The 17527-nt window shown below is 42.3% G+C and overlaps 1 protein-coding gene across 1 annotated transcript in view; it reads right to left on the bottom strand.

Annotated features, from left to right (window-relative positions):
- fam219aa (family with sequence similarity 219 member Aa) overlaps positions 1-17527 on the bottom strand; it is a 66916-nt gene that overhangs the window by 45994 nt on the left and 3395 nt on the right. The window contains exon 2 of the mRNA XM_034167087.1: positions 1492-1588. Coding sequence (XP_034022978.1) covers positions 1492-1588 — 97 coding nt within the window. The remainder of the gene's footprint in view (positions 1-1491; positions 1589-17527) is intronic.

Below are 17527 nucleotides of genomic sequence, written 5' to 3'. Positions count from 1 at the left end.
ATTTTCTCACTTTTCTCTCGTGCGTAAACACTCAAAGTTCAAACCTTAGTAGAAAAATAAGACCAACCTGTTTTCAGGCCCAAACATTTTTTTGAGAAATAAAAATAGAACATTTTCCTATAAATAATTATGATGGCTTTTAGAACTAACAAATTTAATTTTAACGATCAAACTACGAGGTTGGACACAAGAAATTATTAATAGTGACTGACCAGTATTTCACAGTTCCTCGGATCGCACCTATTCGTCCTGCCGCCGCTCCGCTGTCACGCCTTTTTCCACTGAGTCACACCTCGGTGCAGGCGTCTTTTTCTGACTGAAGAACACAGTTACGGGTAGTTGTTGGCGCGCTTTTTTTCTTCTGGGTGAGAACATTCTTCTAAACAGACACGCAGAACACAATGCGCGTACTCTCCCTTCGCGGTGCCACAACCGGCCTGCTTGTGAGGACGCAGAACACAATGCACTGTAAAAAATAAAAAAAAAAAGCATGCAAAATTGAACTAAAAAAATCTGCGAAACTGCGAAGCCGTGAAAGGTGAACCGCATTATAGTGAGGGACCACTGTACACTGAAAAATCACATTTTTTAAAATTAATAATCATAATTATTAGAATAACTATTTATATAGGGCTTTCCCAGGAATCAAAGTACTAAAAAAAACCTTCAATAATAAAACAATAAATGCCAATAATAAAAAGTACACTACATCAATGGTCAAAAATCCTAAATTGAAGAGCTGATAATAAAGAAAAAAAGTGGGACTTACACTCTGGTGCAACTGATGTTTTGTTTTTTTCTGTATAAGAGGCATTCCTTGACAGGTGCGACTTATACACCGGTGTGACTTAAGCTCCGAAAAGTACAGTAACTGAAAAGTGTTTGCATGTACCTGCATCACTCATTCAGAGTAAATATGAATATGTCAGTACTGTCCTGCAAAATTTGCAATATTCACTATTTGATAAGAACAGAATGCTTGCCTACATCAAAGTCAATAACCACTTTGCATTGCCAATGAATTTATAGTTTGTTTTAAAACATTTCATTTTCTTTACAATTCTGGAGGACTCAATACAGCCCCCCAAAACTGTGTTTTCTACTGTTTCATTTTGGTTTTTAGATGCTGACTTTTTTTTTTTGCCAATAGGTACTCTTGAAACAAAAGCTTTCAGCCTTGAATAAAACAACTGAGTTCTGTATGCATCAAAGACTTTAACGGCATTGTGGCAGTTCAATAACAAAAATCTTATGGCTCTATTGACATAAAAGGTCAAGTGTTCTATGGTGTGCAATTTCTCTGATGTACAATTCTCAAACTGTATGATATAAAGTACATGATCTGATTCTGCTATTAATTTGACCTTTTACAATGTTTCATTTGGTTATTAAAGACTTTTCATTCATATAGAGTGTTCCATTCATTACTACAGCTTAGTAATTAATCATCAACATCAGTCTGAAATGATGTCAAGTGTTTTGCTGTAATACCTATTTGGACTTGCAGTGGTGACGGCTTGTAATTCATGGCCACAGTCTCTCCTTTGGTGTCAGAATCTGCCTTTGAGGTAGAAGATGCTGCTGGGTCCTAGAAAGGAAAGTGCACATTACAAAGCATGTTTGCTTTGACTTGACCAAACAACAAAATAAAAACAATGTTAAAGGTTTACTGAACTCTGATTCATGACACAAAAAGACACAATTTTGTCCACCGCCACAAATGAGGAATAAAGCAAACATAATGTGTTTGTAGTGTAGACTTTCAGCCTTAATTCAAGGGGTTTAACAAAAATACTGCATTATTTATTTACAAATTACAGCCAGTATTTTTATTTTGGGAAGCCTTTACTGGATTAGAGTGGATTTATCAAAGGGGATTACGCTAGTAAATAATCCACCTGAATCTGTTGTGGGGGAAAAATGTATTTTCTCAAATGTCAAAAGCCACAGTGAAAGGTAAAAGGTGCATGAAGGTTATGGGGCTCATCACAACCCCCCATGAGTGTGTCTGCCTCCACCATGTGGTAGTTTGGTGGAATTGCACCTGAAACATCAGTTGTTATCTTTTACAACCTCAAACATAGAAACTTCAGTAATGTTCGTGTTCATATTGTGCCACCATCTGGCAGTTTGGTTAATTTACACATGTGGGAAGAGTGTTATTCAGCGTAGTGTCACCATCTGGACGTTTGGTTGACTTAAAAAAATGAGGTGGGCTTCATAGATAATTGGCAAAGCTTCTGGGGAAAACCTGGTCTTGTTAGGAGAGACGGCATCCATCCCACTTTGGATGGAGCAGCTCTCATTTCTAGAAATCTGGCCAATTTTCTTAAATCCTCCAAACCGTGACTATCCAGGGTTGGGACCAGGAAGCAGAGTTGTAGTCTTACACACCTCTCTGCAGCTTCTCTCCCCCTGCCATCCCCTCATTACCCCATCCCTGTAGAGACGGTGCCTGCTCCCAGACCACCAATAACCAGCAAAAACCTATTTAAGCATAAAAATTCAAAAAGAAAAAATAATATAGCACCTTCAACTGCACCACAGACTAAAACAGTTAAATGTGGTCTATTAAACATTAGATCTCTCTCTTCTAAGTCCCTGTTAGTAAATGATATAATAATTGAACAACATATTGATTTATTCTGCCTTACAGAAACCTGGTTACAGCAGGATGAATATGTTAGTTTAAATGAGTCAACACCCCGAGTCACACTAACTGTCAGAATGCTCGTAGCACAGGCCGAGGGGGAGGATTAGCAGCAATCTTCCACTCCAGCTTATTAATTAATCAAAAACCCAGACAGAGCTTTAATTCATTTGAAAGCTTGACTCTTAGTCTTGTCCATCCAAATTGGAAGTCCCAAAAACCAGTTTTATTTGTTATTATCTATCGTCCACCTGGTCGTTACTGTGAGTTTCTCTGTGAATTTTCGGACCTTTTGTCTGACTTAGTGCTTAGCTCAGATAATTATAGTGGGCGATTTTAACATCCACACAGATGCTGAGAATGACAGCCTCAACACTGCATTTAATCTATTGTTAGACTCGATTGGCTTTGCTCAAAATGTAAATGAGTCCACCCACCACTTTAATCATACCTTAGATCTTGTTCTGACTTATGGTATGGAAACTGAAGACTTAACAGTATTCCCTGAAAACCCCCTTCTGTCTGATCATTTCTTAATAACATTTACATTTACTTTAATGGACTACCCAGCAGTGGGGAATAAGTTTCATTACAGCAGAAGTCTTTCAGAAAGCGCTGTAACTAGGTTTAAGGATATGATTCCTTCTTTATGTTCTCCAACGCCATATACCAACACAGGGCAGAGTAGCTACCTAAACTCTGTGAGTGAGATAGATTATCTCGTCAATAGTATTATATCCTCATTGAGTACAACTTTGGATGCTGTAGCTCCTCTGAAAAAGAGAGCCTTAAATCAGAAGTGCCTGACTCTGTGGTATAACTCACAAACTCGCAGCTTAAAGGAGATAACCCGTAAGTTGGAGAGGAAATGGCGTCTCACTAATTTAGAAGATCTTCACTTAGCCTGGAAAAAGAGTCTGTTGCTCTATAAAAAAGCCCTCCGTAAAGCTAGGACATCTTACTACTCATCACTAATTGAAGAAAATAAGAACAACCCCAAGTTTCTTTTCAGCACTGTAGCCAGGCTGACAAAGAGTCAGAGCTCTATTGAGCTGAGTATTCCTTTAACTTTAACTAGTAATGACTTTATGACTTTCTTTGCTAATAAAATTTTAACTATTAGAGAAAAAATTACTCATAACCATCCCAAAGACATATCGTTCTCTTTGGCTGCTTTCAGTGATGCTGGTATTTGGTTAGACTCTTTCTCTCCGATTGTTCTGTCTGAGTTATTTTCATTAGTTACTTCATCCAAACCATCAACATGTCTATTAGACCTCATTCCTACCAGGCTGCTCAAGGAAGCCCTACCATTAATTAATGCGTCGATCTTAAATATGATCAATCTATCTTTATTAGTTGGCTATGTACCACAGGCTTTTAAGGTGGCAGTAATTAAACCATTACTTAAAAAGCCATCACTTGACCCAGCTATCTTAGCTAATTATAGGCCAATCTCCAACCTTCCTTTTCTCTCAAAAATTCTTGAAAGGGTAGTTGTAAAACAGCTAACTGATCATCTGCAGAGGAATGGTCTATTTGAAGAGTTTCAGTCAGGGTTTAGAATTCATCATAGTACAGAAACAGCATTAGTGAAGGTTACAAATGATCTTCTTACGGCCTCAGACAGTGGACTCATCTCTGTGCTTGTCCTGTTAGACCTCAGTGCTGCTTTTGATACTGTTGACCATAAAATTTTATTACAGAGATTAGAGCATGCCATAGGTATTAAAGGCAGTGCGCTGCGGTGGTTTGAATCATATTTATCTAATAGATTACAATTTGTTCATGTAAATGGGGAATCTTCTTCACAGACTAAGGTTAATTATGGAGTTCCACAAGGTTCTGTGCTAGGACCAATTTTATTCACTTTATACATGCTTCCCTTAGGCAGTATTATTAGACAGCATTGCTTAAATTTTCATTGTTACGCAGATGACACCCAGCTTTATCTATCCATGAAGCCAGAAGACACACACCAATTAGCTAAACTGCAGGAATGTCTTACAGACATAAAGACATGGATGACCTCTAATTTCCTGCTTTTAAAGTCAGATAAAACTGAAGTTATTGTACTTGGCCCCACAAATCTTAGAAACATGGTGTCTAACCAGATCCTTACTCTGGATGGCATTACCCTGACCTCTAGTAATACTGTGAGAAATCTTGGAGTCATTTTTGATCAGGATATGTCATTCAATGCGCATATTAAACAAATATGTAGGACTGCTTTTTTGCATTTGCGCAATATCTCTAAAATTAGAAAGGTCTTGTCTCAGAGTGATGCTGAAAAACTAATTCATGCATTTATTTCTTCTAGGCTGGACTATTGTAATTCATTATTATCAGGTTGTCCTAAAAGTTCCCTGAAAAGCCTTCAGTTAATTCAAAATGCTGCAGCTAGAGTACTGACGGGGACTAGAAGGAGAGAGCATATTTCACCCATATTGGCCTCTCTTCATTGGCTTCCTGTTAATTCTAGAATAGAATTTAAAATTCTTCTTCTTACTTATAAGGTTTTGAATAATCAGGTCCCATCTTATCTTAGGGACCTCATAGTACCATATCACCCCAATAGAGCGCTTCGCTCTCAGACTGCAGGCTTACTTGTAGTTCCTAGGGTTTGTAAGAGTAGAATGGGAGGCAGAGCCTTCAGCTTTCAGGCTCCTCTCCTGTGGAACCAGCTCCCAATTCGGATCAGGGAGACAGACACCCTCTCTACTTTTAAGATTAGGCTTAAAACTTTCCTTTTTGCTAAAGCTTATAGTTAGGGCTGGATCAGGTGACCCTGAACCATCCCTTAGTTATGCTGCTATAGACTTAGACTGCTGGGGGGTTCCCATGATGCACTGAGTGTTTCGTTCTCTTTTTGCTCTGTATGCACCACTCTGCATTTAATCATTAGTGATTGATCTCTGCTCCCCTCCACTGCATGTCTTTTTCCTGGTTCTCTCCCTCAGCCCCAACCAGTCCCAGCAGAAGACTGCCCCTCCCTGAGCCTGGTTCTGCTGGAGGTTTCTTCCTGTTAAAAGGGAGTTTTTCCTTCCCACTGTCGCCAAGTGCTTGCTCACAGGGGGTCGTTTTGACCGTTGGGGTTTTTCCGTAAATATTGTATGGCTTTGCCTTACAATATAAAGCGCCTTGGGGCAACTGTTTGTTGTGATTTGGTGCTATATAAATAAAATTGATTTGATTTGATTTTGATTTTTATACACAGCCCCTCCATTTTCAGAAGCTTTAAGTAAATGGACAATTTAACTGAGAAACAGTTTGATACTGAGTTGTGGTCTGATTCCTCGCTATTCTATACCGCACTAAGTACACAAAAGGTGGCCAAATTAACAATTTATTAAATTCTTTAAAAGAAGGAATACACTGGTGAGCTAAGTAACACAAAAGGCCTGGAAGACCACAGAAGGCAACTTAAAAGAATGACCACCAAATTATTTTCCTTCACAGAATCCACCCAAGTCAAGAACACTCTGGAAGAGGTAGGTGTATCATTGTTCAAGTCTACATTTAAGAGAGACCTTCATGAATGTAAACACAGAGGGTTTATGACAATGTGGTAACACTCAAGAACAGGAAGGTCAGAACAGGCTTGACCAGACAACATCTAACCAGACCGCCCAGGTCTGGAACAAGATTCTTTGAACAGATGAAACCAAATTTATACCCCCATCACACACAGCCAGAATCACTCAGAGTGGTGTCGGACTTATGAATTGGCGCACATTCATAAAGTGTCGGATTTCAGTTCCAAAACATTCTGACAGCCATCTGCAGAAGTGGACACAGTTGGTCAACTCGTCCGGCGGCCCCGAGTGTGATGCACATGTTCAAAACTCTCTGGGCGCCGTTGAGATGGGACACCTATATGGCGGTTCATGTGTAATCTGACGACCATCTAAGCGCAATTTGCATATTCTGATGGTGGCAAAACAGGATCCGATACGACTTGAACGCATACGAGGGAACCTCGAGATGGATTCGGCGCCGCAAAGCCTGCCGGTATGACCTGCACGTGCCACATATAATAATGTCCACCCCCCCCGGAGCACAAAGGAACTGTTGAAATGTATGTGGCACACTTCATCATGATAATAATTCTGAATTATTATCATGTACAATGAATGTGAACAGCGGCTGTCAAACCAAAAGCACCGTACGCTACTGCGCGCTCACCACTGCAAATCTGAACAGGCTGTTATATCAACAACAGACCTTACAGTATAGATATTTGTCCATTCCTTCCCATAGGTGACGTAAATAATGTGAACTGTTATCTCCATCATAACATGGGCAGCTGCGCCACTCCATGGTGCGCGGTAACACGTCATTGCACGCATCAGGCTCGCAGCTGTATGGATCTCACACTATAATAAATGATCACCTTCTAACTCTGTAGGAGATATGACATGGAACTTGACAGGAAAAACACCTCCATGTTGATAACCATTTGTAAAAACCAGGTGGCTTTTGATGGCTTTCAGTAGAGTGAGTATCTGAGAAATTGTTAAACAATTTCTCAGATACTCACTCTACTGACAGTTGGACATGTTCCAACTTGTCCTTAAAGCTTCCAACGGAGGTGTTTTTCCTGTGGCGGCGCTCCGCGCCGGCTGCCTGCCAACGCACCAATCCATCCACACGTCTTTCATTACAAAATCTCCTGTAACAGTGGAATGTCTGGATAAACTGCTGATCCCGACCTCTTCTGAAAGTTCTCTGTTCTCTCACGACGTTCTGGGTCAACAGAGGCTTAAATTTGGAGGTTTTCAGCTCGAAACAGGCTGACGACGGCGCCTCAGAGCGCGGCGGGACGTCCCGCTCCGTGGGAAGTCCTTAAAGCAACAGTAACACTCCATAATCTCTCATCAGCCGTTAAAATTTTCACCGAAAACCAGCTGAATTTCTCGAATGTGTCCACTTCGATCTGCCTCACAGGTTCTGAAAAAATTTTGATAAAGCAAAGTGCCAGTCTCTCAGCAAGTTGTTAGACAAAGGAATTCAGACGAGGGGTGTGGACCAGTGCTCACTCAAAGCCTGCCCACAGGCGAATGACGTAACCGACAGGCGTGAAAAAACTCTCGCATGCCCACGAGGGTTCAAGCTTGTCTGATGTAATCGCACGTGATTCAAATCCATATAGTTTTTGAAAAAAAATAAAAAGGTTCGATACTTTTCTCACAGACCTCGTAATCGTTCACATGTGCTCTTTGATCGTTATAGTTTTACTGCATTGTGTACACGGTATAAAACGTTTGACAACAATCCTGCGTGATTTATAGCTTCACGACAATGGAGCACAGCAGTAATCATAAATTGACGTCAGGTAGCGTTATAGTTTGTGGTTGTGGCATCCAGTAACGTTAAGTACCATTACATTGCCTCAACTTGCATGAAAACTACTTCCTTTCTGTGTCCAGTGCTCAACGCCAAAAAAAATGAAACACGTTTAATTTTTGGCGTCCATTTCGCGTCCGGGACGCAAACGGCGTTAGGCTACATCAACTCAGCGCTACGTTGCATCAACTTGGCGTCGTCATGACACAACTCAAAGCAGGCCTGATGTGAAAACACTGAGGTGAGTAAGTGCTTGACTAGTCAAGATGTCAGGTCTTTTGCAGTTCACTACTTTCATAAGATTTTCTGCATTATTAGTATGTTCCAGAGTACCAGAGTAAAAAAGTTGATTAGTTTGTCTGCTAGTACAACAAAATAACTAGTGTGAACAAATGTTCAAATATTACTGGCAAAGATCAAACTACTGAAGGAGCCTGATGTCTGATATTAATGATATGGAATAAATGCTCAATTGGCTGTCAATACAAGTTCAATAACAACCATCAACCCAAACTGTTTACAAACACTAATTTAATTAACCGCACTACACGAGGTCCTCGTATTAAAAAGAGTCCAAAGCGTAAAATCACTTCAGTGCCAAGTGTGACACTGTGATGTATTTGTCACCATTTAGGCTAACAAACATCATATACCTATAAATGATAAGCCAATATGATTGGATAAAACACTAAAGAATAAATAGCAATACACCCTTTTCGCGGACGGGTAATATTTTTCATACCACCCGAGTAATCAGCCAATGCGGACAGTGGAGCGGCGCCACAACGAAGAGGCGTGGTCAGAGGAACTGTGAAATACTGGTGAGTCACTATTAATAATTTCTCACATGTCCAACCTCGTAGGTTGATCGTTAAAATTAAATTTGTTAGTTCTAAAAGCCATCATAATTATTTATAGGAAAACTTTCTATTTTTTTTCTACTAAGGTTTGAACTTTGAGTGTTTATACAGGAGAGAAAAGTGAGAAAATGTTAATGCCTGTTTGAGAAAAGTGTATAAAGTGTGTAGTGAGGGGTTTTACAGCCTTAAAACATCTATAATAATTGTAAAAAAATAACGCTAACTACTTCGCGGATTTCGCCTATCGCAGATTATTTTTTAGAACGGAACTCCTGTGATAAACGAGGGACCACTGTATATGATAAAATCATTATCAAGTTGTTCACCAATGAATATGGCTTTTTACACCCTTCAGAAAACCATACATCATTTATAGGTATATGATAAAATCGTTAAGTTGTTCACCAATGAATATGGCTTTTTATATAGCCATATAAAGCCATATTCATTGGTGAACAACTTGATAACTGATAATATTGCCTAAATAAAAAGCTCACATAACCCAGAAACTCTTTACAATCTTCTTGTGTCCAATTCCCTGGCAAGAGTATAGCTCCCTGGTTTACAGCATCATCAGCTCTGCGTTTTCTATGTCGCTGGCTATGTCTCCTTTATGTGAGAATAATGGTGGCATGAGAGGGAGGTTGTGGGAGAACAGAAGGGCTCGCTGTTGGAGCCATGGTTTCCCCAGATTGAGAGAGGGGAGCTGGGCTGTGACAGAGCGTTACATTATGTTCGTTCTACAGGCCTTCTCTTGTTGCATTCTGTAGGACTCCACCAAACACATGAAAGAAGGCAACAGGCTTTCAATAAACCTGCTTTTCCCTCCAGACAAGTAGCTGCTATATTTCAAGGATACTCAAAGTAACTTAGTGACTCAACCAGAAACATTATTTTAGTGGACAGTTCACCTTTACTTACGCTGCTGCTAGTTGGTAAATTACAACACGTGTGTTGGTGACTTCGGTGACTTCGGCCTGGGTAATGGATGAGTCCGCCTCTGAGTCCCCAGTCTCTGCTTCCTCTTCAGAAGACGTGACGATGGGATTGAGGAGATCCTCAAAGTATTCCTTCCACCGCCTGACAACATCCCCAGTCAGGGTCAACAGCTCCCCACCCGCACCGTAAACAGTGCTGGTGGAGAGCTGCTTCCGCCTTCTGAGGCGCCGGACGGTTTACCAGAATCTCTTCGAGGCCGACCAATAGTCCTCCTCCATGGCTTCCCCGCAACTCCTCCCAGACCCGAGTTTTTGCCTCTGCGACCGCACGGGCTGCAGCACGCTTGGCCTGCCGGTACCTGTCAGCTGCCTCTGGGGTCCCACCTACCAACAAAGATAAGTAGGACTCCTCCTTCAGCTTGACGGCATCCCTTACTTCTGGCGTCCACCACCGGGTTCGGGGATTGCCGCCGCGACAGGCACCAAAGACCTTGTGACCTGTCTCCTGTGGGTTCACCACCCCCTGCGGGTTTACCACCTGCAGAGGGGGCCATGGGGGTCGGGTGCAGAGAGGATTGGGTGGCGGTCGAGGGCGGGTGGCCCGGCGGCCCGGTCCATGCTCACAGCCCGTGGCTGTTGGGACGTGGAATGTCACCTCGCTGGGGGGGAAGGAGCCTGAGCTTGTGCGGGAGGTTGAGAGATACCGACTAGAGATAGTCGGGCTCACCTCTACTCACAGCTTGGGCTCTGGTACCCAACTCCTGGAGAGGGGCTGGACGCTTCATTTTTCTGGTGTTGCCCACGGGGAGAGGCGGAGAATTGGGGTCGCACTGCTTATTGCTCCCCAGCTCAGTCGCCATGTGTAAATTCATGTAAATTCATGTAGCCTAAATTCATTCAAAGCCATAATGTCTTTTTTTTCAATGAAAGAAAGTCTAGATTAATGAAAGAAAAAAAGGCACAATTTTTTTCTGAAATTCTGTTTGAACAGCACGTTTATTTTCCAGAGAGAAAAAAATTCTTACGCTTTTCCCGTTCATCTTTCAGGTGTGTTCATGAAGCCAGCAACCATTCCATAGATTCTTGTCCTTATCACACTTTTTAAAACCGTCTTTCTCGCCATCTTCGCTCTGTCTGATGTCGCTCCGTGACACAGACATGCTGCAAAATTCTTCTTTTAAAAACTTGAAAGTTCTAAAAGTTTGCGATATCCACATGCTACGTTTAGCTAAGCTTCGCACAGGAGCCACACAGTGTCACTGCAGCAACCAACCAGCCCCGATTTATGACAACTGTCGCAACAGCCAGGCTTTGAGTGGCATTTATTCACCTCGAAACTCCGCGGATCCGAGGAAACTGATTTGTATCTGAACACACAGATCAGTGACCGCAGACTTATACAACTTGCATGATGTCGTAAAAAAAAGAACGCTTTGCGATAAGCATTTTAAAAACGATGATGAAATCCGCGGAATCCCGCGGATCCGCAGAGTTTTCACAGCCCTGTTATTCAGGTTTGCTGAGAGAGAGAGCGCGACCGACCTGCTGTTTCTGTTGTGTTTCTGGATTTATGAGTTGAGGTTCGATTCCCTGTTCTGAGCACACATGTCCATCTGTTACATCAGCTGTTCTGAGCACACAGAGGCGCTGTGGGTTGTGTGATCCTGTTCTCCAGCTGATTCCTCTGGATGCACGCACTCAGTTTTTGGATGTGTACAGGAGCGCCGTGTTGCACAGACTTGCATGCAGTAACGCCGTGCTGCACAGACCTGCTTAAAACAGCGTATTTTATGTGTCCAGTGCTCTATGCCAAAGAAAATTAAACATGTTTAATTTCTTCCATCCTACGGGCACAGCCCTCAACATACTGCTGCGTAGGGAGCAAAAACTCGATGTAGAACTGCTAAAAGTGGGTGTAGAGCTGCTCAACTCGGCACAGACGATACACCACAATAAGCAGCTCTACGAATAAGCCAGTGTGAAAGGGGCATTAGCAGGAGTGCAATCAGCCTTGTTTGTTTCCGTGTAGCTGAGGGCCGACATGACGTAATAATATTTCGTGTCATCTAAATATGGGGACCACCACCCCAGTTTCCCATTCCTTAGGCACTGTCCCACACCTCAATGCAATGTCGCAGAGACGTCTCATCCAAGACCGTCCCTCCACACCCAGAGCCTTCAGCATTTCTGGACGGATCTCATCAACCCCCAGGGCCTTGCCACTGCAGAGTTGTTTGACCACTGACTTCCACCACAGAAAATGATAATAATCCTCCATCAGCTTCCAGCTCTGCCCCTACTATAGAGGGCGCTCCAGTCTGATGTAGGAGTTCCTCAAAGTGTTCCTTCCAGCAGTGGATTACATCCTCATTTGAGGTCAACAGAGTCCCATCCTTACTGTAGACAGCTTGGATGGTTCCCCATTTTCCTTTCCTGAGGTGCCTCATGGTCCACCAGAAGCACCTTGATGCTGACCGAAATGTGATATTTTTGTTAAATTCTTTTAATTAAAGCTAAAAGCCTACACTGAAAACACATCTTCACAATTGCTTTATTTCAACTCCACTGTGGTGGTATGAACAGGAAAAACTGTCCAATTACTTATGAATCTGACAGCAAATGCTGCCATTTAACAAAATCCGCTGAACCCTTCTAAATCCCTTAAGAGCCATGGGGCTATCTGCTGATGTTCATTAAAATAGACCTGCATTGAAATAAATGCAGTCAGATCTTTGGACCAAAAAATGACATATTTACACATAAGATCCTTCTGAATGCAGTAAAGTAAATCTGCAAGCCCAGATCTGTCATTCAATGAAGAAATCTTCATCTGAAAATGACAAATTTACAGCTAACATTTAGCCCTCCGCAAATTGTCCCTCTCATCATGGACGCTGCAGAGACGTCAGGGACAAGACCCTCTCCCAGCATGCATTGCGCGCGCCAACTGTAATTTGTGGATTTACGTCAGTTTGCATCTGCACCTTTTACTTGTCTTATACGGAAGGATCTACTTTTTAAAACTTCATATTGTCTTGCGGTACGCTTGGTGAGTACACATTTCTTTTATTTGTGCTTGAAAATTATTTTTGTGGACTTTTTCATACGCCCGTTTGATTGAGTGGTGTACCGTCACGGGCTACGGAGGCGAGACCCGCAAAGAATTCAAGTCATTAAAAATATATAAACCTCTCTCAGCGGCCACGGAGCTCTGCGGCTCTAATTACCGAGACGTGCGGCGCTGCGGATTTTGCAGCAAGAAGTCTGTCCTTGCGAGCAACAGGTGTCACTGCGCGCATTGCATTAAAACGGCGAGCGTAGTCTCTGGACTTGTGCCAAGTTGGCCGCAACTCCATTCAGTAGACAGAGAGGTGGTGCTGGCTGCACAGCAGACACGGGGGTGTGAGTGACGCGGCGGAATTTAACGAGCGCATGCACTCGGTAAGCATATCGGGGGCAGTGAGAGCGAGGCGTCGGGGAATAATGTCGCCCGCTGTCGATGCCTCCGCTGATCTGATCCCCGGATCTGAGCAAGCAGAGCTGTATCTCACATTCATTGCAGCTTACTTTTGGATGTTGAAACCAGGATGTGTATAACAGTAACATTACTAAGAGATAAAATCAATTTTAATGCGGGATCGAACTGAAGGCAGGAACGCGTCGTCTTGTCACCGACGTCATGGAAATGATCCGGATGTACAAACTGTTTTCACAGAGGGCTAAATGTTAGCTGCAAATTTGTCATTTTTAAACGAATATTTCTCCACTGGATTACAAATTTGGGCATACAGATTTACATTACTGCATTCACAAGGGTCTTATAAATACATATCAGCTATTTCTTTTCTGAAATCTGACCACATTTATTTCAATGCAGGTCTCCTTTAACAAATGATTCAAGTCTGACCTCTGACATTCTGTTGTGGTACAATAATTTTTTGTTTTTTACCTATGAAGGCTAGGCTAACATGTGGTCACCCTCTCTGACCATCGGCATAAACACACACAAATAACATTACAAGTGTGGCATCACTTATATCACTTTGTTCTGCAGTTATTGACTCCCTTACCATCTCTGATAATGACTCGCCATAATGTTGATGACACAGTGCATACACCAATTTACTGGCCAATAGCAATGTAGACTGACAAATCATGTGACCATCAATAAGACTGTGTGCTGTGCTATCCTTGTGCCTGACAATAGCAACTGGGCTCAGTTACAATCTCAGTGGGCAGCAAGGTAATCTGTCATAATTGGATTTACGTTATTCCATGGCTCAGAACAAAAGGGGTCTTACTGCTAAATAGAGGAACGCTTTCCCAAGAGAATTTATCTGGAAAGCATGAATTATTCAAAGATTTGCTTTGTGATAAACATTTGTATTTACAATATCAAGATTTAAACATGTTTCCGTGATAATTACATTTAGCTACAAAGCTGCTTTCATCATGTTAAATTCATTTCCATCAGAGAAATGGGTGCCACGTTGACTCATGCAGTTTGAGACCAACAGTCTCAATTAGCATTAAAATGCACAAAGGTGTACCACAGTAAATCTGATCAAGGCAGACTTACACAAAATAAAAACTGTTGTTTGACTCAGAGAGGCTACTGACATGAGGTGACAAGACAGAGCTAGAGATGTGTGAAGAAGCTCACATTATCATATCCTCGGCACTACCATACAAGTTGCTTGCATTTATCATATAATCTGTGGTAAATCTTTCTGATAAACCTGAATTAAGAAACTGGTCAACCTCTGTATTGAAGAGGCCAACAGGGCTGTTAATACATGCAACTGACAAATACTTTTATTAAAAAGAAATCCAATTATTTCCACTTCGAGACTCTGGACCAGAATTATTTTGTTTCATACTGGACCGGAATTATTTTGTTTCATACCCTTCTTCATAGGGTGTGCTACCATTGTGTCAAGTTTAACTGAAATACACCTACAGGTTTAGGATTTGTTGTGCCTACAAATCTCATGGATAGACCATAGGCTGTACGAGGTCTATTAGAAAAGTATCCGACCTTATTATTTTTTTCAAAAACCATATGGATTTGAATCACGTGTGATTGCGTCAGACAAGCTTGAACCCTTGTGCGCATGCGTGAGTTTTTCCACGCCTGTCGGTTGCATCATTCGCCTGTGAGCAGGCTTTGAGTGAGGAGTGGTCCAGCCCCCTCGTCGGATTTTCATTGCCAGGAAATGGAATGATTTGGGCTTTTTTTCCCATCAGAATTTTTTCAGAAACTGTTAGAGACTGGCAGCTGGAAACCATTAGAAAAATGTATCTGGCTTTCGGTGAAAATGTTACGGGCTTGGTAGAGAATAAGGAGTGTTACTGTCGCTTTAAAGGGGATAGAGAATCAAAATCATCTTTTTCATGTTTTTGGTGTTAGTTCAGAGTCTCCCCGCTGTGGGGAATACACACGAAGTGCCAGCAAGTTTCAGAACCTCTGTTTCAAGTATTTCTCCTTTTTTGAATTGCCCCTAGAAAACAGGCCAATCCGTTTTTGAGAGAAAACTTACGTCACTTTTTCACCAATAGCCCCCCCCCCCCCCCCCACACACACACACACACACACACCCACACCCTTTCACACATGCCCCTTCGAAATTAATTATTCATAAGGTTGTGCCCACCCATTCGTAACACTCAAAGAGAAGCAATGGCGAGCTACAGGTGTGCTTTCCCAGGCTATTTTAGCGGACTACGATCTTCCCACGGAAGGCAATGTACGTGATCACTGGCTTTTATTCATTTTTAACCGCATCCCCAGTACATACAACCGCCGACTATTTCTTTGCTCTGCGCATTTCACGGAGGACTGTTTCACAAACCTTGCACGATTTTGAGCTGGCTTCAGTCGGCATTTAATACTCAGTAGAGGGTCAGTTCCAACTCTGCGACAAAATCAACCCCAGCAATCAGTACAGCCTGTGAGTATCACATTTTCTTTTGTTTTAAATTTGTGCTGCGCCATATTCCTGTTGTAAGAATTGCACGTTAGCTCTGGTTTGTTCCGCTAAAGGGAATGAGCTAACCCCTTGGCAGCTAGGGATGTGTATCGAGAACCGGTTCCTTTTGGGTATCGTTAAGAAATGACTCGATCCACCAACATCAATAAGCTTTGTGCTTAACAATTATGTTATCGGTCCTTCAGAGTGGCCGCTGTTTTGGGGGGTGTTTGTCAGGAAAATGATCATTTCTGTATTGATTACAGACCCTGCAGCGGGTCCGTAAACAACTTTTCTGCAGCGCGGCTTTGCTTTGAACCTTGAACCAATCGAAGCAGTGCTTCGCAGATTGAAGCAATGCTTCGATTATTCTTTCTTTCTTTTGCTTAATTTTCTCCGGCTAAAACCCTAAAGAGCATACGTCTGAGTATTATTTACCTTTTCTATGTTAAACCGACCTGTTATGTTCTTCTGTAATAGTTGATAGATGTATTTTATAACTTAAAAACGGGAGCGATGCTAACGTGTTAGCATGTCTATGGCATTTTCAATGTTAAAAGTTAGCATTGCAGCTGTCATCACATTCGGTGCATTTGTTTTCAAATTGTAATATTTCTTAAATTTATTTTTGTTTATATATTAATAATCTAATGATTATTATATACAATTTTAGAGAAAGAGGCAAAAAAAAAAACCTGAATAGAAACACAACAGAAAATATAAAAGCAATGAAAATAAATAAATAATGCTTTCTTTTCAGTGAAAGCAAGGGCAGCCAATCAAACAACGGCAACCGATCAGCGCTACCTATTTGCATTTCATAATGAGGTTGCCAAATAAGCTATAAAACGACGCCATTAAAGGCAAACGAGGCATTCTAAACCCAGCATAGTAACATAGCTGTTTCAGAGAGCCTTTTAGGAAGGTTCTGAGCCATTACAGACCCAACCAATTTTTTTTGGGCTACATATCACATCACAGAACAAGGATTAATGCCCCATTCAACCTCTCTCTATCACCTTTAAGGACGACCCCCTGCGGCTGTGGGGCGCGCCGTGCTCCGAAGATGCCATCGACAGGCTGAACAACCATTTCATTTCTAAATGGATGGCTGTCTGGATCCGTGATCATCGTGTGCCATTTCTCTGGTTATCACAAGAGCTGGACATCAACCATTTTCTGGCAGATTTCACTTTTAACAAGGGATTTTGTCATGGAAAGCTGAGCGGTGGCTTCGCGCATCACAATGGATTCGCTACTGGAGCGAGACAAAACCACCTCCGTTTTGGTCTCACAAGACGGCTTTGAGATGGCGTTCAGACAGCTGTCGGTGGTTTTTCCATCGAGTGATTATCCGAGAAATTGTGGAAGTGCCTGGACATGCCAGAACATGTCCTGTGAGGCTTCACCACGGCGTTGCTTTGCGCCATGCGGCACCGCCACGACGCGCGAAGCCTCCGCTCCTCTTTCCATGACAAAAACTCCTGTAACAGTGGAATGTGCCGTTCATTTCCAAACTGGACGCTGTGTTTTATCTGGGACGTCATCTGACTAGCACAGGAATTGTGAAAAGACATGGACATCAGCACTTTTTCAGCACATTGAGACAGACGTGCGGAGGAATTCCGCGCATTGCGGCGGTGCCGCATGGCGCAAAGCAGCGGCGTGATGAAGCCTCACGGGACATGTTCTGGCATGTCCAGGCACATCCACAATTTCTCGGATAATCACTCGATGGAAAAACCACCGACAGCTGTCTGAACG

This window comes from Thalassophryne amazonica, chromosome 3 (assembly GCF_902500255.1).
Source record: "Thalassophryne amazonica chromosome 3, fThaAma1.1, whole genome shotgun sequence".
In the NCBI taxonomy this organism is placed as follows: domain Eukaryota; kingdom Metazoa; phylum Chordata; class Actinopteri; order Batrachoidiformes; family Batrachoididae; genus Thalassophryne; species Thalassophryne amazonica.
Note: the sequence above shows the minus strand (reverse complement) of the source record. Positions and strands in the feature narration are given on the sequence as shown.